The sequence below is a fragment of the Cyrtonyx montezumae genome, unplaced genomic scaffold, assembly GCF_038088225.1.
Source record: "Cyrtonyx montezumae isolate F1298 unplaced genomic scaffold, pur_monq_1.0 scaffold_26, whole genome shotgun sequence".
Taxonomy (NCBI): domain Eukaryota; kingdom Metazoa; phylum Chordata; class Aves; order Galliformes; family Odontophoridae; genus Cyrtonyx; species Cyrtonyx montezumae.
The window spans coordinates 3298477-3319180 of record NW_027072003.1 but is presented as its reverse complement, the minus strand read 5'-3'; the positions used below and the strand labels follow the sequence as shown (position 1 = coordinate 3319180).

Below are 20704 nucleotides of genomic sequence, written 5' to 3'. Positions count from 1 at the left end.
CTCTGTATGTTTCTGTTTTCCATTTTTGCTCTTTCTGCCCCGAGGAGGCATTTATAGAAGCAGAGCAGCGTGGTCATCTCACAGCATTTCCTGCCACACGGGGATTTAGGATGCTACAAATGGACCCAAACTCGCACTGTTTGACCCCAGTGAGGATCTTAAAAGCCTGCAGAGCAACACATACCCCCAAGGAGACCACAACACACTCACTCACACATACAGAGGCAGAATCCCAGCCTTGCCAAGAACATGTCCAGAGCACAGCAACTTCTCCAGGTTCACACCCAGAGGGAAGCAAGGAGCAGGCAGAAAAACCACCATGAATTCACAGAGCGGTTTGGCATTTCCTGATGTTTTTCACACACAAAAAAAACACACCAAAAAAAAACATTACTGAACCATGCGAAAATGCTGCTCTGCCTCCAGCACAAACCAGAGGAGGAATAACTTCTGCCTCACTTCATCCTCATCAAGGAGATAAGGCTTCCTCCTGTGCAAGGTGTGGGGGCTCATTATCTTCTAAATAAGTTCAAGATAACAAAAAAATGTGAGTGCGCAAGTGGAAGAGCTTCGTGGTGACTGTATGGGTCCCGAAGTGCAGGGATGGAGGCTCACCCTGCTCTCGTGGTGCCCAGGGCCATTGGTGAGGGCTGGGACCAAACCACTGATGAGCAGAACCCCCCCGAGCCCCCTTACACACTGCTCTGTGACCCCACTCTGCCGGGAAACGAATCAAACGCCGTTGTTGCACTCTACATTTCAAGCTGATTTTTCAAGGTGCCCGAACCTGGTAAGAAGCAGTCTCATCACCACCTCGTGAGCCAAGGAATGGATTAAAACCGCCTCCGAGCCCACCTGGCTCCATTTCACATAGCAGCTCCCAAACACCTGCCCCTCAGCTCTCCAGCAGCTCTAAAACACATCCAAAATTCTCCTTTCTTTCGTTTTCCTCTGCCAGGCAACGGATTACAGAACTGGAGGAGCGATGCTGGGAGAAGAGGAGCCAATTCAGTACCTTCAAGGGGCAATGGGGACATTCCTGAGCTGCTCCATCCTCCGCAGGGACACGGGGCGACACTGAGCAGCTGCTGCCACTGCTGCTGTGGGGTCTGTGGGCTGAACAGCCCCACGGCCTCTTGGCTCCTCTGCACACTGCTGCAACTGTTTGGCCTGAAGTGCTCCAAAATACACGTAGGGACGATAATTAAAGATAAACCGAAGGATGAGATAAGGAATGAAGTCAGATAAGGACAGGTTCAGGCGTGTGTTTCATTGGGGAAGATCTGCTCGATTGCCACAAATGGAAGAAATTAAAGCAGCCAAGCTGAATAAAACCCTTGCACACCAAGACACCACAATGCACTCAGAAGTCTGCCCCAGCAGCTATCAGCACCCTGTAGGGGTCTGCTGAGCACCAGGCAGCCAGCAACATGCACTTTGTGTGTGCTGCAAGGAAACACAACGAATCACAGCACGACATCTTCCTACAGCACCTTTCCTCCTGACAGATCCCACCCTGCTCCTGGCAGGTGACCATGCATAGTGCAAGCCACGCACGAGAGCAACGCAGTGGGGATGGGGTGTTTCAGGACTGCAGGACTGCAGCTGACATCTGTTTGTCACTGTCCCCTTCACCTCCAAACTCAGCAAGCACTCCACTCCTGAATTCTGGCTGCACAAGGCAGAGCTTTGCTTCGTGGGAGTGACCTCTGAGTACCGAGAGCAGCACTCAGACCCAGCCTGGACAGCTGCAGCCCAGTGCATCCCAAACCTCCCAGCAGATCCAAGCCTCAGAGAGGGTCAGTGCTGGGATAAAAGCTGCCTTTCCCCACGTGCACACTCAGCCCAAGAGGCACAGAGATGCTCCAGGGCACTGCAGGAAGAGCACTCTTCCTGGCACAGGCACAGACGGCGCGATGGCAAAACAGTAAAACAGCGCTTGGACTGTGCACGGTCAGACATAGAAGAGACATTTATTTCTTCTTGATCACAAACAATGCCCTCCATTGACAAGCTGAATGAAGGGCACTTCACTGATTTATTAGATCTAATAAGAAGCACACCTCTCGGGATGAAAGACAAGATTGATTTTAGCAGAGAGCCGTGCTGGCAGCCCGGCCGCTGCGCTGTGCCTGCTGCCATGGAGCCAAACAGCACTGGGGGGAGAGAAACAAAGGGACAGATTTGCACAAGGGCAGCTAGAATAGCAACCAGGCTTGCAATAGCCTTTCAGCCCTGGAAACGGAGGGTGACTCTCATCCTGCAGTCCTGCTCCCTCCCACTCTAAGAGAAAAAGGGCAAACTCAAAGTTTTGGAGCAACTCCAGCACGGTTCTCAGGAAACCCCTGAGTCTGCCCTTCCCGTGCCTATGCCCCCCTAATTGCAACGAGTGCAATTTCCACATCAGCTCCATCATCCACCAGGCAGAGCACATTAGCTGAGTTCCACGGACACCGTTTTCCATCAGGAAAAAGACAACTAGCACAGCAGTGCTTAGCTTGAGGCCCTATTAATAGCAGTCCTAATTATATGGCTGCAAATTTAATTCATAGCAATGATTAGTGTCAAAATCAAAGGCATCACACATCAATATTGATGGAATTGTATGAAGCCCGTAAACAGAACAAGCAAGCCAACACATCCCCCCCCAGCACTTAGTTGCTGTTAACTGTTGTATTAATGTCTCCTCTAATTTTCCTCGATGAAAATTGCATGAATGCAGGAAGTCACTAATCTGAGTGGTTATGTCTCGATACGATACTGTTTACCCCAGTAAGGGCACTGAGACCTTGCAGGAGAACCAGACCTGTAGGGAACAGGACCTCACGTACCCACCTTATCCGAAGGTCACAGCACTATCAGCACGCTGGCTTTTCACCACTTAGAGATAACTGCTGCAGTAATTTGCAGCTATTCTCAAAGCCAGAGGGCTGCCAGGGAGCAGGGCTGCCCCATCACCTCCCATGCACTGTGGGGACGTGCGTGCACGTTGCAGCCCCAAACAGCACCAAAAGTCCTCTACCCAAGGCAGTCAGGATGGTTGAGCCAGTGCTGTGTGAGAACATCCCTCCTCCAGCTCAGTGTTTCCATGCAGAATGGATCTATCGACTCACCCTTTTCCCTTAGGCAGCAGCAAAGGGCAGAGGGGTGCATGCTCCGTTCCACGCTGTGTGAGCTGCTGACAGTCCACATCTCGGGTACAGCCCTGCTGGGCAGAGAGGGATGCAGAGGGGCAGCAGGACACAGGGAAAGGGGCAGAGATGGGAGCGAAGTGGCCCTGGGTTGGCAGGGACCTGGAGACCTTCAGCATCCAGCTCCCTGGGAGGACAGGCTGCAGCAGCCTGTTAGAATGGCTGATGGGAAGGACATCAGTGAGATAAGGGGATATTTTCGGTAATGAACTCTCGCAGGCAAAGCACAGGCAAATCTGAAAGATTTCAGAGCTGGCTCCCTGACTTCTTCCCTGCAGCTACATAAAAGCCTCTTCTTTGAAATCCCAGGCTGAGCCACCAGCTTGCTTCCAAAGTAAATCAACAGCAGTGGGAGAGGGAATAGATGCGAGCAGCGTTCAGCGTTCGGTGCGTAGGTAGAGAGGCAGGGCGGTGCGGCGAGGAGAAGAGGCATTTATCTGGGCATCTCTGGCACTTACAGAGGTGCACATCTTTACTGTCCTCATTTCACATGTGGGGAAGGAGAGAGACAGAAACTTTCACAGCCCTCAGCACGCTGCGTGCTCGCTGAGTGATGCGGCGGCTCTGGGACCACGCTCAGCCCTGCAGACAACAAACCAACTTCTCTGGATCCAAAACACCTCCGCGGCAGCGCTGTTTTGGGGCAAAGCCACTTCCCACGCTTCATACGTAAAGATAACTCCATATGCCAAAAGGGAATGGATTTACTAGAGGTGCAGACAGGACTGCAAGATATAGAACATTCCCAGCAGCACAGGGCAGGGCTCCAGCTCAGAATATAGCAGGGTCCCAGCAGCTGAGACGTGCTGAGAAGGGCTCTTGGCATATGCCACCAAAGGCTGACTGCAGTGGATGTGTGGAAGGGACCTGCTGGAGACTTGAATTCATTTTTTCAGTCCCTGCTTAGCACTGGCTCAAAGCACAGGTAAAGCTTGGGTCATTCCTGCATCACTCCTCAGCTTCCCTCCTGCCCACAGGAGTAAAGTGGATGGGCATGAATAGACTAACTGCATCAAAAAGTGGGTGTTTGAGTGGGCTTCAGTGCAGACAAGCAAAAGGAATTAACTGTGCTGTAGAAAATGCTTCTTCTGTAATCCTACATAATTAATGCCACGCTACGGTAAATGCTTTGTGTGCAGGCACAAGCTGGTTGCTTCAACTCCCCCTATACGAGCCACCTCCCCTGCTGCCCAAAACACCAAATGTCCAGCACCCAACCCAGCAATGGTCAGCAACCACCCAAGAATGACCAACAGCCACTCAACAGTGATCATCAACCACCCAACCATGGCCAACAACCACCCAACCATGGCAAGCAACCACTCAACAACGGTCAGCAAACACCCAGCAATGGCCAGAAACCATGCCATGGCCAACAGGGCTTGCTGGCATCTCAGCAGCAGATGCATTATTTGCAATATGCTGAAGATTCTTTCTCCATCCAGACCAGAATGAGCCCCATGTTCTGCATGGCATCAGGTTGGGCAGGGGAAGAAGGGCTCTGCTCATGCTCCCATGCTCCAGATTTCCTCACTGCATTGAGAGGCACCAGGGAGAGTCCTAATTTACTGCTGCTCAGCACTTGTAAAGTGCCGAATGAATATTAATGAACTGATGTAATTAAAATGATGCAGACATTCAAGTGTAGTATCTGCCTGTCCTTGTATCTTCCTGGATAGATGAGGAAGAAATTCCCTGCTGTTTAAGGACACAAAAAATTAACAACCTGCTGTTGATTACATTTGTTAACTCTTTCCCTGGCATGGAGAAGCAGAGTCTGCACTTAGCAGGTTCAACAAATGGTGTCATTGACATCTTAGGTTCGTTTGAAGGATCTCACACTCAGCAGGTTGGACTCCAGAATCTTAGAGCACCCCCAGCAACCCCCAGCCTCTACTGCTGGGAGAGGAAAGAAACAGGGCAGATTTTCTTAGCTTGGGGCAAGAGCCCCAGCTTTTGTGATGCAAAGGGTGAGGAATGTTATCATCCAGGGATCCATCATCCAGCTGTCTGGGGGAGAGAAAGAGAAGCAAGAGGGCCTTGCCCTGAGGCTTGATTTCCAAAAGCAGCCAAGTTAACTCACACCCTGGCCCAATATTCTGCTGCCAACACCAACATTGCCAGCACCAAAGCAAAGCCCAAAACCTCTTGAGCTTGGTCTACCACACCAACTGCAGAAGGATTATTGTGAAACTCCAACCTCCTGCAAGGTTTCCTTTAAACTTTCTCAAATAAAAGGACACATCTGAGACATCTCACCACGATGTGCTGATGGCCACTTCAGCTCACAAACTGTGATCCAAATCCTTTTGCCTCTAACCACAGCAGCCCATTACTGCTGCAACAACTTCTGTAACACCCCCACAGACACACCACAGTTTAGTGAATGATAATATGAAAAACCAAACGAAACCACAACAGGCTGTAACGTGGATGAGAAACGGATCCCGCCTCTCCAAAGCCACAGAAATTATCTCACCTTCTTCACTTTGCCATTTTTAGTCCCCACGAACACCACGCTGTAGCCATTGTAGATGTACGAAGCGACAGAAGTCATCCGGTCCCGGCTGGAGGTAAAGAGTGTCACGCCATCCACTGGCACTGAGCCACCCAGGGGCTGGTTGATGTCCAGCCCACAGAAATTGTCATCAATCGGAACAGGCTGGAAAGAAGAGATTTGGGGCAACCGTGAGTGGAGCACAAAGCAGGGGGCAGCCCTGGGTTCCTGCAGAGGAGATCTGTGGGGATGTGGGGTTGGTGGGGACATGGAGTCTGCATGGATGTGAGGTCAGCAGGGGCTGACCTGGCTGCAGACTCAGGGTTTTATGGTGGTTTCTCCCATGCATCAGGATGGTGCCATGGGGCTGCACCATCACACTGATTTTCCATAAGGGACATTCAGGAATTGCCAAACACTTAGACACAGCTGTGAAGGGATGACTCTCCCATGTGCAAGCAAGTGTTCTCGCTTTCCTTTTTTCCTTTCATTTAACCCACGTTCATCTCCTCCCAGCAGCCAAACTTAGTATGCTTGGCAAAAGAAGGCCCTGGGGATTCTCAAGTCAGCCCTAGAACAACCTGCATGTGAATCAAGATTAGAGAAATCATCTGAATTAAACCAGGAAAGATGCAACTGTCATTTGTATTTATCTTGTTCGTTTGCTAATATCAGCCTCCTGCTGTGGGAAAGGTGAGAGCCTGAGGTTGGGAACAGCAAACACTGCCAGCAAGCAGCACACCTTTATCCTTATCCACCTGCCTCAGCACTATCCCTCCTTTCACTGCCTTCATTGACTGTCCGAGAACAATAGGGATTAAGGAGGGAAAGGACTACAGCATCCATTCCATATTTAGGGGAATGGAGGCATGGGAAGATTGATCCCCATAGGGCCATGCATTAAAACCAAAGGCTGTGACAGCCAACTGCCTGCATCCTCACCGCTTTGGTGCACTGAACATCCTTCCCCAGCAGCCAGTTGAGCTCCAGGTTGCCCTCCCCCTGGTAGCAAGACTGCAGTCGGTCCTTGATCTGGGCATTGACAGCACGAATTGGGAAGACGCAGAGCGCGGAGTCATCCGGCGGCTGATGGTACTGCTTCTGCCCCTTGGAGAAAATGGCAAAGAGGACATCCTCCTGGGCTGTGATATTGAGGGATTTGGCCAGCACATCCCCTGGCTTTGACAGGTAGGCTGCCTGCAGCAGGCGGTACTCCGTGTCCCCCCTGACACAGCCGAAAGGCAGAGAGACATAGGAGTGGAACTTGGGGTCGTCCTTGCAGAGCCGGACGATGCGGGACGTGTAGAAGAGGTCACTGGCGGAGTTGGAAACACCCTCTGGGGTCTCTGGTTGGACAGTCAAAAAGTACACGAAATTGCCACTGGCGAAGCCGTAGATGTAGAAGATATCAAAGTGCGAAATGAGAGCCAAGGTGTCTGAGGGGATTTTGATGAGGGACGAGACAAAGTCACTGTGGAGCTCATAATCCAACATCGCCGACGACTCCGGGTCCCGGGGAAGCTTCCGGCTGGAGAGCGTGGGGAAATAATCCTGCTTCCCATCCACCGCCGTGCCAATGAAGAGCTTCCCGTCCTCGCCCTCGGAGCGCACGATGACGCCGTACATGGTGCCTGTCTTGTTGACACTGGAGAGGTAGTGCTCCTTCTTGTGCGAGGGCTCCACCAGGATGAACAGGTCATCCAGGCGCAGCAGCTTGCACACCCCCTGGTACAGGCTGCCGCAGGCCAGCAGCCGGTTCTCGGAGTAGTCGATGATCAGCAGCTTGTTGACGTTGTTGGTGAGCGTCAGCACCTCGCTGCAGGGCTGCACGATGAGGGGAGGGTAGCAGGATTTGTTGTCCTCCTCGGGACCTGTTTTGTGAGCCACTAAAATGGTTAAGTTACCCGAGAGCTTGTAAACCCTATTGATGGCTCCGACGTAAACCGCCCCGGTGCCCTGGTGGACCGTCAGGTGGTTGAAAGTCCAGTCCCGGTGCTCAGAGTGGAAAGTGCTGAACGAGGAGCTGCCAGACGTGCTCCAGGAGAGAGATGCCAGGAGGAGGCAGAGCAGAGCTGCTGACCCTCCATCGCCATCGGAGCGCAGTGCCCGAGGGCAAGTCCTCCTCCGATCCATCCTGGGAACAGCCGACCTGTGCCCCAGCAACGTCCCTCACATGGTTCTGGGGAGAGAAGAAATGCACAGAGCGAAGGATTAGACCCGTTGTGCCTGCAGATACCATTCAAATTACACTTTCTAATTACGCAGTCCTTGAGATAAAGTGAGGACATCCCTAAGCCCAACAAGAATTAAGCAGGTCTCCTAACTTATTGGCAAACCGTGCAGGTTTGAGGTTGTGCCACTTGGTTCAGCCCCTGCGTGTTAATGCGTTCTGTGTTTGGTTGTTATAATGTGCTCCACTCTGCCACGGGAGGGGATCATCAGCTCCCAGCCAAGACAAAGCCTGCAGTTCCCATACAACCATCAATCTGCGGGCTTGGTTAAAAGGATGCCTCCTGCAGGGAACGTTGTTGGAAGCAACAGAGGAAATAAGAGGTGTCTTCTACCTTTAGGCCCTCTATGATTAAACATGAGAGCCTGAGGAGGAAGTCTCACGCAGGCAAAAGTGCACCAAGCACACACCCCAAAGCCCTACAGCCCCCACTACCACTGCCCCGAGCCAGCAGTGCCCGTGCAGGTGGCACCAGGGCCAGCATCTCTGCACGGGGTGCAGGACCTCACAGTTACCATGGACCTGCCTGGTGTCACCCTGCTCACACCTCCAGACCTGCTGCTGACCCCAACTAGACCTCAGCCCCGCTCATCACCACAACTGTGTTCAACAAACTGCACTCAGAAAATGATCACAGAGTTCTCTTTTATCCCAAACGCTGCACTCCTTCCACACACCAGGCTGGAAAACAAGGGGAACCATCCCACTCTGTCCTTTCAGCAGATGTTCTCCCCCATCCCACACCAGCATGGGGTCACATCGCCCTGGGACGAGGAAGATGATGAGCCACCTTCCTCCACCACATGCAGGTCAGGGACGGACGCAATCAGTAATAAATGTGATTTATAGCACAGCACAGCACAGCAGACAGCACCGTGTCCGTGCTGGCACCTCCTGGCACCTGTCCTGCAGGACGAGGGCTCCTCCCGGCCCCGTGCAGCTGTCAGAGCCCTCGCTTTGATTGATGCTGATCTCGGTTTTGGTATTTAAAATAATTCATGCTGCTGGAAACCTACACCGCGCTCGTAAGCGGGTGTCAGCACGCGGCCGCTCTGTAGGCTTGTTAACGCCGGGAGCTGGAGACGGGTGTTGTGAGAGGTGACAAAGGAGCTCTGTCCCTGAGCTGCACGTCTCCGTGTCATTGACAAGACAGCGCAGGAGCGCGATAATGGGTTTCTCATTCTGCTCAGGGATACGTTTCCCCGGCTGCTGCTTCTGCTTCCCAGCTTCGTTTTCACCTTTGGTGGCAGCAGGTCCCCTCTGCCAGCTCAGAGAGGGCAGTGCTCCCTTTGTGGGGTGCTCGGGGTCCTGGGATGCACGGGGAGCTCAGCAAAGCAAAGGGAATCGTGCACAGCACCAGGAGACCCCACTGCACGCTGCACAGCACGGCCACGTTCTGCTGAGGCATTGGGTTTCTTTGGAAGTGAGTCTGAAATACGGCTTTAAAAGCAATCTGAAGCTATTAGTAACACAAGGTAAAAGAAAAAAAAAACCCAACACAAAAACAACAGAGAGCAAATTCACGGCCACAACATAAACCCAAGCAGCTGAAAGGCCTCAATTAGGCTGAAAGGAGTTATCTGGTATTTAAATAATTATTAGATTGAAGGAATAATCACAGGTCTGAGCTGATTTTTTTTCCCCCACTGTCATCCTAATGGAGGCCATAATATTATTATTCAAATGGCCACAGTTCCCATCGAGGGGGGGAAGGAACTGGGCTCATTCCGTCTCGGTGCAGCAGTGCTCTGCTTATTGCAGCTGTCACTCACCACAGTGCCATGCTTTGTCATTAACAGCATTTTATGCACGTGAAAGAAATTAAAAAAAAAAAGAGAGAGAAAAAGGGGAAATTAATGCAAGGAAAAAAAAAAAAGATTTTCTAATGGAAAACGGGGGCTCAAAGGAACAATTTTGGTGCTGTGTGACAGCTGTCCTGCATGGTGCTGCTATCTGCTGGGGCAGCAGCCATCCCTATTTCCACACATGGGCTCCATATATCTCTGCCATCCAAGGAAAAAAAAAGGAGAGAGAAAAAAGTGGAATTTGCCCACTTCTCTGTGCCAAGGGAGAGCTCACACGTCTGCTCTCACCCCTCCTGGAGCTGACCAGGGATGTTCCTAGGAAACACTTCCAACCACTGAAGCCGTTGCGGTGATTTATCTCCTGTGAGGACCCAATATTGAGGACATTTGGTGCAGTAGCCCCGCACACTTTCAGCCCAGGCAGCACTCAATCATTTGTTTGCTTGACACCAGCTGCAATGACCAAACAGTTTGATGTGGAGTAATTGCATTTTCCTAACACAAAGCAGGGACGAGGGCTCCTGGTGCTTTCTGTTTGCTTATAGAAGGTTCTGACCCTACCAACACTAATAGCAGGCTGTGCATCAGCAGACAGCACGAGGGAAAGCCCTGCTAACCATGGTGTCCCCCCAAATGGGATAGCAAAACAACAGGGCAGACACACACCGAGCTGTTCCTACAGCACAACCTGCCCCACTGGGCAGCAGCCCCAATGCTCACAGCCCCCCCAAAAGCCACAGGGAAAGAGTTAAGAGGGCAAAGCACAGTATTGTGCTTATTGCTTCCTCCAGCCCCAGGACAAGGAAGAGGAGGGGAAGAGCGAAGTCCAGCCGTGAAAAGGCATTTCCCTGATAACAAACACGATTGCATGAATTATGCACCCAATTCGGTCATATTGTCCAGACGTGGGATCTTGTTGACACAGTGCATACCGGATGAGCCACCTCTTCCCCCCCACCTCGCTCCTGAGTGCACATCCCAGCAGTGCTGGGGTGAGGAGAAGCACAGTAGCATGGAGCTGGGCTGGCAGCATCCCTGCCTTCCCCCAGCCTCACTGCCTGGCCCTGAACTCGGTACTCTGAGCGCTCTGCATCCCTCTCAAGAGTGGGAATGGTGCTCCTGCACAAGAGGCACTCGTGTTCAATCAAAGGAAATGCTCTGATATCAAAGGGGAGTCACCAGGCACAAACCGCTGTAGTAAAGTGTGTGTAAGGGGCTGTGTTAGTGCCTCGATCCCCCTCTCCATGTCTGTGCTCATGAACTGAGCAGAGATTGTTCAGCAGAGCAGAGCCGCTCTCCCCTGACAACGGTGACAAGCGAACACAGGCACAGCTCCCTCCAACCCACGGGGTAAGCCCCTGCTGGCCTCTAGGATGAGAAGGAATGGCTTTAAGTTGTGTCGTGGGAGGGTCAGGTTGGACTGTAGGAAAAAATTATTCCCTGGGGGTGATCGTGGGATGCCCTGGGAGTTGGGGGGGGGGGTCACCGTCCCTGCAGATGTGGCACTCGGGGACACGGCCAGTGGGCACGGTGAGATGGGTTGGGGTTGGACTTGGAGATCGCAGCTCTTTTGTGTTGAAACTCCGTTTGATTATTTCAGGGACTTTATTCCCAACGAAATGGAACTTAATGGAGGGTGACCTTAGGTGCAAGCAGATTAAACGCTTAAACGTTTTGCCCGAAGCAATACAGAAGGTGTCAGTGCCCAGTGCTCCCCCAGGTGACCTCTGGCTGCGGTTTTGTTCCATGGGAACACGACAGCACAGCAACGAGGGGAGATCACAGTGCGGTCACTGAGCTGCAGGAGGAAAGCACTCGGCAGCAGCGTCTGCTGGCCTCGCTCCAAGTGCCCCACAGGCAAATGGAGAGCCCCAGCTTCACATTAAATGGGTCCCCAGCCACTCCATTAAACAGAAATCCTGCAACTGAGCTCCTTTGGCTGTGCCAATGCAGTGCTCGTTATCCCCGCGCTCCCCCCGGGCAGCCAGATGTATTTACACAGTAGCCACAGTGCTGTTACCAAAGTAAACCAGGAAATGGTACATTTGTTAAAATGAGGCTCTTCGGTGCTGAAGCCCCAACTGCACAGCGATGGATTTCACCCAGCTGGCAGTGCTGCAGTCACTGCGAGCACGGCAATGCCTGCACACATCGGGCACGTCCCCACCAGAGGGGGGGTGATGCTCAGTGCCTCTTCAGAATGGGACCACATTTTCAGGTTATGAGCAATAAGCACCAAGTCAGACCTACACAGCCCCTGGCCACGGCTGCACCTACCCCCGTTCCCCTATTGCACTGGCAGGGCTGCATCAGGCAGCCCTAAATCGGGCAGAGCCATTGGGCACAATGCAATCGGAGCCAGGAGGGGGCTCAGTGCTGCACCCAGAGCCAGCATCCCAGAGCTGGAATTCCAGAGCTCGCATTCCCACTGCAGAACTGCATGAAACTGTCATTCAGACACTGTCATGACGTTGTGAGGATTTGGAAGTACAGATAGCCCTGACGTAAGCAATCTGCACATGCAGGTGGACCCGGGGGGAGCCACCAGTGCTGGAGAACCCTCCAGGGACCATCAAAGCCCTCTTGGAGTGCCTCAGTGTGAGTGCCTGCCATGAGCAGCAACCAGCACCGGCTCCATCAGCACCATTAGGGAACAAAGCTCACCTCCTGCAGCAACACTGGGTGCTCCATACGGTTTTGATGAGGCTCTGAGATGCCTGAAAACCTAACAGCAGCCTCAGCTCTGCTCCACCATTACCGAACATCATCTCCCTCCGTCTGCACTCAGGTGTCACCCAGGATTGTGGCTCCTCCTGCTCTGCTCCGTGCTCTTCTGCCCTGCTTTTCAATTTCAGCACTCTGGCAGATCGCTGATTAATTCAAGCCTGTTTAATAACCCTTCTGTTTAGATGAAACAAGCTGTCTTGTTTTCTTTATTTGCAACACTAACTCTTGCTTCTTCGCTAAGGATCTTTCTGTCATTTATAAACTTCTGCCTCTCCAAGCAGCCTGACAGTGGGGATGGAGAAAGCATCTGCTGAGGTCCCAGCAGTCACGGCACAGGGGCTGCACACCCTGACGGGCATGATGGTCCAAGGACAGAGCTGTCCTGCACACCCACTGCTATTTCCCTGCACTTGCCAGAGCCCCAGCACCCAGCTCCCCACCATTTGGAGCCTCTCAGCTGTCTCCTGCCTCTTCACATTTCAAAGCTGCACTTGTCTGTTGAGCAACTGAGTCATTTCCTTCCCAGATCCAACCTATCGGACCACATCCAGCCAGGCCCGGAAAACAATAAATCCTTCAGGGATTTTTCAGGCCATATTTCACAGGAATGCAGTGAGAGCTACTGGCACAGCCCTGGGTTCAGCTGTCACCCGCAGCCCCATCCCGGAGCACTGCTTGGGAGCTGCCTCCATCCCATGTGCAGCAGGGGGAGAAGCTGCAGTAGACGTGGGACTGCAGAAGGACTGCAGGAGCAAAGCAGCACCAGCATGGGCAGCAGGAACACCTTCAGCCAGTTCTGTTCATATGCATCCACTTTGCAACCACACACTGACCTTCCAGATCCTGGCAAACACTTCATGGGGATCAGAGAAGGCAAAACCATGGCATAACTCAATGATCTCAGCTCTACAGGGCCTACGAGCTGCAAAAACTCCCACTGACACCACGGGGATGAGATGCTTTGTCAAAGAAACTCTGCACCTGGAGCAGTTTCCATGCAGCTCTGAGGAACACTGGTGCCTTCTGCAGCAGTGATCTGTTCTCCTTCCATCACCGTTTCGAAGGGCAGAAGCAAAACCTGATTGACTCATGCGAAGATTTACAGCACTGTTACTCCAATGCACCCAAACACGGGAGAAAAACTAAGTGACACGGAAATTAATATTATATCCTCTCCAGAAACAAGATGGCTCGTGCAGATAATCTGGCAAAGAGCGGTGTTTGTAATGGAAATTTGCAGAGGATGTAACAGGAATCATTAGGGACAAGCAAATGGGTCAATATTTTGCTTCTCCTCGTGTTAAAATTTGCACCCTGGTACCAAGCATCGCTGCTGACCAACCCCACAGCCCCACATTTGTGTTTCCTGGTGTAGATTTCCAAAGCAGCTCCTAAAACAGAGCCCGTAATCAGGGCTGGGACTGACACACTCTCACCTCCTATGTGTCTGCAGGGATGGGAACGGCTAAAGCCACACTGCTGGATCCAGGCTCAGCACTGAAGGACTCCAGCTGCAGAGCAGCCCCCATCCACCACTTCTCCCCCCAGCCCAGCACCCGGGCAGGGTTTGTTTTTCCAGACAAGTTATACAACTCCCTTGGAAGTCCTTGAAAGAGCCTCAGCTTTTGTTTCTCTCTCAGCTTATTCTAGCACTTCCAGCTCGGCCCAACAAGCTGCGGCTGCCTCCAAGTCAGAGCGTTTATTTGCTGGAGCTGATGGAACAGCTTTGCCCCTGTCACACAATTTATGCCTTGAAAAGCCGAGCCACGCCAGCACTTGCTCGGCGCCGCATTATGCACCAGCAACAAGCACAGGGCTCAGCCCCTCTCCTCCAGTGCACCCGAGTGCTTCCCTGCACCCCGTGGTTGCTATGAGATCCTCTGGACTGTCTGAACCTGTTGTGACCAAACACAGCTCTGCTCCGCGGGGTTCCCATGTGAGGGCTCAGCATCGCTGCAATTAACTCCTCACTAACTGCAGAGAGAAGCGCACACAGCCCGGAGAGCCTACAAACCACTGCCAAGCAGGCAGGATAGGAACATCTCAGCCTGCGAGGAAACCCACAACCACGCTCCTTTCCTTCCCCACCCCACCTCTATTAAGAGGAAATACACAGTTAGTTGTTATTTTTTTTTTAACCAACATTGCAGGCTGTGGCATAAAGCAGAGAAGGCAGGAAACACGGCCACGGGGGCAGCGCTCCATCCTCTCCTCCCATCGCTGCGACTTTTTGGGTGGTTGGTGAATGAATGAGAGAAGCAGACAGCCAGCATGTTTTATGGAGTTGAACTGTAACATCCCTGTTCGGCAGCCAACGGACCATTTTCCTGCTCTGACACCAATAAATCTGCGCAGCCACGGGGGAACAAAGACCTTAACATGAGCTGCCTGCACGTGAGCTCTTTGGCCACCTATGTGAACACCAGCACGCCATGGTCTGTAGCGTCCCGGAGTGGGAAATCACCCTTTTCAATAGCACGACTGGGTAAGTTTTAATGCTGCCACCAATGAGCACAGGCTCACTGCAGCACCTGCTCTGTGACATCCAGATCCAGAGCTGCAGAGCCACAGCACCGCATCCGCAGGTTATGAGGATAGGGACAAGTCTGAGAGCGCAGCAAGCAAGAAGCAAACAGACAGAACCTGAAGCCTGCTGTATTAGGATGACACTCAAAATGCTGAGGCTGACACTCGAGGCACTTTGTGGAAGCTGATTTCAAGAGGAATAGAGCAAAGCACCGAAGAACCCGCACAGGTTGCCAAGTTTCTGCTCTTCCCCTGTTGGGTGATGCTGACCCACAGCCCTCCTGATTTACGCTGGGCATTTCTCCGAGCGCTCTCTCATTGAGGACACACTACAGAGGAAACTCCTGGTAAATGTCCCCGGGTGGAGGTTCTGTTCCCAGCTCCTGGCTGGAAGCACTCGGTGCCGTGCTGACTCAGGGCTGCCACATCCCGCTGCCTTCCTGCCCAGCCCGCGCGGAGCCGGGGGGGTTCCTGTTTTCTCCAGCATTGCTCGGTGTCCTGAGATGCAATGCAGGGTGCTCGCAGCCCACCCTTGCACGAGTTAAAGCTTCTGTTTTCCTAATGCTGTTTGCAGCCAGCCGGGAGCTGAAAGCAAAATGTGCTGTTTCCTCTCAGCTTCCTGATAGGTGCAGGGAACAGCCTCTCCATGGACTGCAAGCCATTGCTTCATCGGGAGATAACCAGGAGCTAACAAATTCCCTCTCCCAGTGGAGGAAGCCTTGTCCATGAGCCCTAAGGGTTTCCCCATGGCCGGTGCAGCCCAGTGGAGCACCCATCCCCGGTCACTGCCGGGTGCCATCCCAGCTCCCATCCCATTCTGGCTCTGGGCAGTGCCCTCCAAACAGGTTTTGCAGCCGTACTTGTGCCCAGCACAGCAATCCCACAAAGACACCCAACCACAGCCCCAGCCCCACTCACCACAACACCAAGGCTTGGATGGGGGGCTGGACAGGGGGGCTGCCCTCCCTGCCAGCTCTGCCCCACTGCTGAGTCCCCTCACGGCCACGGCTCTGTCGCTGAGCACAGGGAAAGCAGCAGTGGGAGGTGGTGGGGTGAGAGGTCAGTACAATATTTACTCAGATGTCACCTTTCACTTTTATGGAGTGGGGAAGTTGCGCCGGAGCAGGAAAAGGGCTGCAAGGAACAGTCCCACCTGGGATGTGGCTGTGAAAGTGAGCACTGTGGCTCTGGACAGCCAGCACAGGAGCCTGCACCAGAGCACTGGGCCCCCAAAATGTGCCTGGGGCTATTCAGCCACTCCTATCATGGAAAGCTGAGACCCTCCCCATGTGCCCCACGCTTTAGGATAGCCCTGGCCATACAGGAGCCCATCACACCAACAGGGATTTTAAGGACAGATCAAGCACGCAAAATAGGCAACTAGCATACAAACGCATGGGCTGAGTGGCAAAATGTCCTTGTGCCTTGGCAGCACCACCCCTCTGCCATGCAACGGGATGGCACTGAGTGCACCCACATCCACAGCTGTGGGTGCAACTGCATACAGGGTCGGGTGGGCTGGGGAGAAGCAGCTGCTGCAGGCACAGCACAGGGCCCAGCTCGTGGGGCTCCCCACGCTGCCATGCCGCTCTCTCAGATAATCTGAGCTTTTCTTTTTTTATAATGCGACTGATGCCTTTTATCTCCTGCTCTGAACGCAATTTTAGCCCGGGCAAAGCAGGATTAAACTTTCAGAATATGATACATTTATCAGCACTTCCCAGTTCGGCTTCACCCAAGCAGAAACAGAGATCACAGCCAGAAACAGGAGATGGGATCTGTCAGACAGCAGGAGGAGCACCCCATCCTCAGCAAATCCTCACCCCCCCAAAAAAAACCCACATCCTTCAGTGCCACATCTCCACTGCTCTGCAACACCTCCAGAAACAGCAGCTCCCCCACCTCCCTGGGCAGCCTGTTGCAACGCATCACCGCTCATCCTAAGACGAAATTTCCTCTCAATTCCTCATTCTGCTCTGAGTCCCCCCCCGCCTCCTCCGGGAGCACAGGACCATCAGCCCCGTGGGTGCACCCCCACCCCGCGTCCCCGCTGCGATCCTCGCAGAGAGCATCCTCCGGAGGGTCCCCTCTAGTGGGCCGAGGCGGTACTTCGAGCCCAGGCGATACTTGGGGCCGCAGCCCCTCCGCTGCCGCAGCGGGGGACGAAGCGGAGCGCATCCGACAGCCGCTCCACGCTGCCCCGCGTGGGGAGGGTCGCGCTCCGGGTGCTTCCCCCCAGGGATGCATGCTCGGGAGATGCAGCACAGCAGAGGGTGGAGGGGGCACAGCCCCACAGGAGAGTGGCAGCACCCTGTTCCCTGCCTGGCCCTCTCCTTTAGGCATAGTGGCAGCCCCCCTCCCCTCCTCCCCCCCCCCCCCCAGCCAAGCTGGTTAAGAGATTAACACTCTAAAAACCACATTTACCCTAATTAGCCATGAAATCTTTGTAACTAAGAGAAAAAATGTTTCCCTTGAGGGATTTCTGTCCATTCATCACTGTCTGAATTGCAAGGGAGAGGGAAAAAAAAAAAAGAAAAGAGAAGGGGGAAAGAAGGGGAAGGAAAGTCTTCAGATCTAATGAATTAATGGCTGAGTGCCCCCAGAGAGAAGTGGGCTCCCGCACAACGTGGGCCCCAAAGGGACATCCATGGGATGGTGATGGGCTGCCTTGTGGGTTACCCTGAGTTAACAGGGAGAGGGCACACAGCACAGCCAGGCCCCTCCTGGGTGCTGCACAGGGAGAGAAGAGCTGTGGGGTGAGAAACCTGCCCCAACTTCGGCCCATCAATATTTCATCCCACAGGAATAAGAACGATTATTTTCCTGCCAGCGCTTTTCTTGTGTATTTTAAATGTGTCACCGCCCTCCGCTTTCTCCCCCGTATGTGTTTCTTGTAACAGGAGCATGAAATAAAGATTAGCTGAATAATCAGGAGCACTTGGAGATGGACAAGGGCCTGGCTCAGGAGCACGGTGCCACAGGTTCGAGAAGCTCACAGCCCCAGAGCCCAGCAGGAACACTTCTGTCAGCAGTGACAGCGGGCAGGGGGACCCTCACATATTTCTTGTTTGAGCTGCAGAAGGGCCAATTAGGACGGCTTGCTCCCTGCCAGCATCAGGCAGCGCAGAGGTGCGGGGCAGCAGCGGGGTGCTGCTATGCAGGACAGCTCAGCCCCCTCCTCCAGAGCTGCTCACAGCTTCTGCTGAACAAAGATGCCCCCGAAGCACGAACAGCCCTGCAGGAGAGCATCACGCTGGCACCCAGCAGGAGCAGCCCCGTAGCCCTGCAGTTTCTGGGTGTCAGCTTTTGCTTTTCCCAGCTCAGCTCTTCACACAAGCTGCCTACTGCATGAGACAGCCCGCACCCACATTTGCCATAGCTTTTGGGCAATTATCCCAAGACACGCTCCAGCCTCCCACATTTGGCTGCAATAGGAGTTCCTGAAGTGAAGCCTTGGTTAACTAGAGAGCTCGGGAAGATATCACACATCCCCTGCTTCCCTGAGACACCACAGGGTCTGCAATGCAAACTGCTCCAAATGTCATTCCCATTTAGCTGCTTTGCAAGCCAGTTTGTCACATACTAATGCAATTTGCTGCAGAGAGTTAAAGAGCACGGGGCAGCAGCAGTCACCTCTCTGCCCTGCCTCCCCCATCCAGCCTGGGTCTGTTTTCCCTTTTGCATCTCACCAAAGTTAAGAGAGGCGGAGGAAAGCTCAGAGTTAACACGAAGAGCGAGACAGAGTGATAAGAGCACCAGGAAAAGCTGTTTTTACCATAGTGGTGGGTTGCATACAGATCTGATGCAGCATCTGTTACCTGTTCCTACTGCAGAAACTTGTTACAAGCCAAGGGGAAGCTCCACAATTAATCACACCAAACAACGCTATAAAGACAATGAAAAGTAAATGGTGTTACTTTATCTTCTTGCAGGGAGCACTGTGGAGATGGTTAGATGAGCCGAGGACGGCGGGTTCTCTCTATGAGCCATTTCCCAACAGGTATATCTGAACATTACTCGCTGCCTGCACCAAGTTTCTCAATCTAAAGCCATTTCATCTGTTCCCCTGAACTGCCCCAATATCACATTGAAGCTTTGAGGATCCTCAGAGCGACAACAAATGGCAAAAGGACAGCAATAAAGCAAAAAAAAAAATCACTTTTTAAAGGATCTAACACCTCTGTGTTAAAGGGAAGGAAAAAAAAAAGCCAAACATCTGTTCCGAGGATGGCACAGATTTCTTCTGAGGGATCCATCTCTGCTCTAAGTAGGTCATCTGATTTAACTTCCACAGGCGTTGTTATCAGTGAAGCCACCCAGCAAAGGGCAGCCCGGAGCTGCTCCCCGAAGCCAGCTGGGATCTGTGGGACACGTCCAAGCCACCACAGCCAGCACCAAGTGCTCAGCACACGGTGAGAAAACCCTGCCAGCAGCAGTCAGTGCATCACAGTGCTCCGTGAACTTCATTCCCTCAGCTCCCAGCCCGTCCCTTGAACCGCAGGTCACAGATGGACAGGGCTGAGGTTTATCTTCCCCTCCACCACTTACTATTCACCTCACTTAATATTAACCTATTGACTTTCTGATACCCCTCAGAACATGGATTAATTGAGTATCATTCACTTCACCTCCAGGAACGCGAAGCATCGGCTTGAATGGAAACAAAGCTGCGAGGCCTGGGCACGGGGTGACGGGGGGGTCAGGGGCACAGCAGTGCAGGGGGCAGAGGGCTGTGGGGCTCTGGGCAATGCTCAGGGCTGGGATTTCCCCAAAGGGAGCAGGAATGCATTCCCTGCCATCCCCTGGTACCTCTCAATGGAGGTCTCGCAGGGATTTAGGGAAGTTTTAAAAGGGTCTGGGTTTTTTTTTTTTTTCGGGGGGGGGGTGGGGGGGGGGTTATTTATTTTTTCCCGAGATTCGGCGGATGCTTCGAGGAGCCCATCCGTGCCGACGGGAACTTTCACGGACAGGAGTTGGTACCGAAGCACCGCGCGCTCCAACCCTACGAGTGAGCCGTGACAAACGGCAACCGAATTCACGAGGAAACATCCGTCTGCCCGCGACAGAACGGGAAAGGAGGAAGAAGGGAAGGTGACCAGGAATAAGGCAGCTCGAGGGATTTCTCCATCTCCTCCGCAGCCGCCGATGGGAGCACCCCGCGACGCCGATCTCAGCGCAGCTCCGGCGTTTCCCGTAGGGCCGCCGAGCTCCGCCCGCCGCGGTGCCACCAGCGCTGCGGGGCCGGGGAAGGGGCTGCGGTCTCCCCGAGCTGAACCCCATCCCCAACCCGGGGATGCTCCGGGGAACCCCGCACCCCGACGACAGCCGACCCCCCCCCCCCCAACCCTCACCCCACCCCCGCGCTCCTCACTCACCAAACCGCACCGCTCCGCTGCCGCCCGCCTCTTCCTCGGGGCTCACCCGGCTCACGGCGTGCTAATCCGCGCCGAGCCTGAAAAAACCCCTCAGCCGAGCTCCCGCCGCTCCTCCGCTTCCCGCAGCTCCGGGGCTCAGCTTCGCGGCTCAGCTCTGCCCGACAGCGGCGGCGGGGGGGGGGCGGGAGGGGGGTGGGGGGGCCGGCTGCCCGCTGCCCTCCGCCCTCCTCCCCGGCATCCGCCCGCTGCCGAGCCCCGCGCTCCCTCCGCCGCCGCCGCTGAGCCCCGCGCACTCCGCTCCGCTCCCCCCCCCCGCACCGCCCCCGCTTCCCGCGCTTAACCCTTCCCCCGCC

The 20704-nt window shown here is 53.7% G+C and overlaps 1 protein-coding gene across 1 annotated transcript in view; it reads right to left on the bottom strand.

Moving 5' to 3' along the window:
* The window catches only part of PLXNA2 (plexin A2), a 97991-nt gene extending 77603 nt beyond the window's left edge, over positions 1-20388 (bottom strand). Inside the window, exons 1-3 of the mRNA XM_065740377.1 lie at positions 20352-20388; positions 6631-7867; positions 5671-5853 (exon numbers count right to left, since the gene is read on the bottom strand). Coding sequence (XP_065596449.1) covers positions 5671-5853; positions 6631-7821 — 1374 coding nt within the window. The 5' untranslated portion in view covers positions 7822-7867; positions 20352-20388. The remainder of the gene's footprint in view (positions 1-5670; positions 5854-6630; positions 7868-20351) is intronic.
* Positions 20389-20704: the final 316 nt, after the last annotated feature.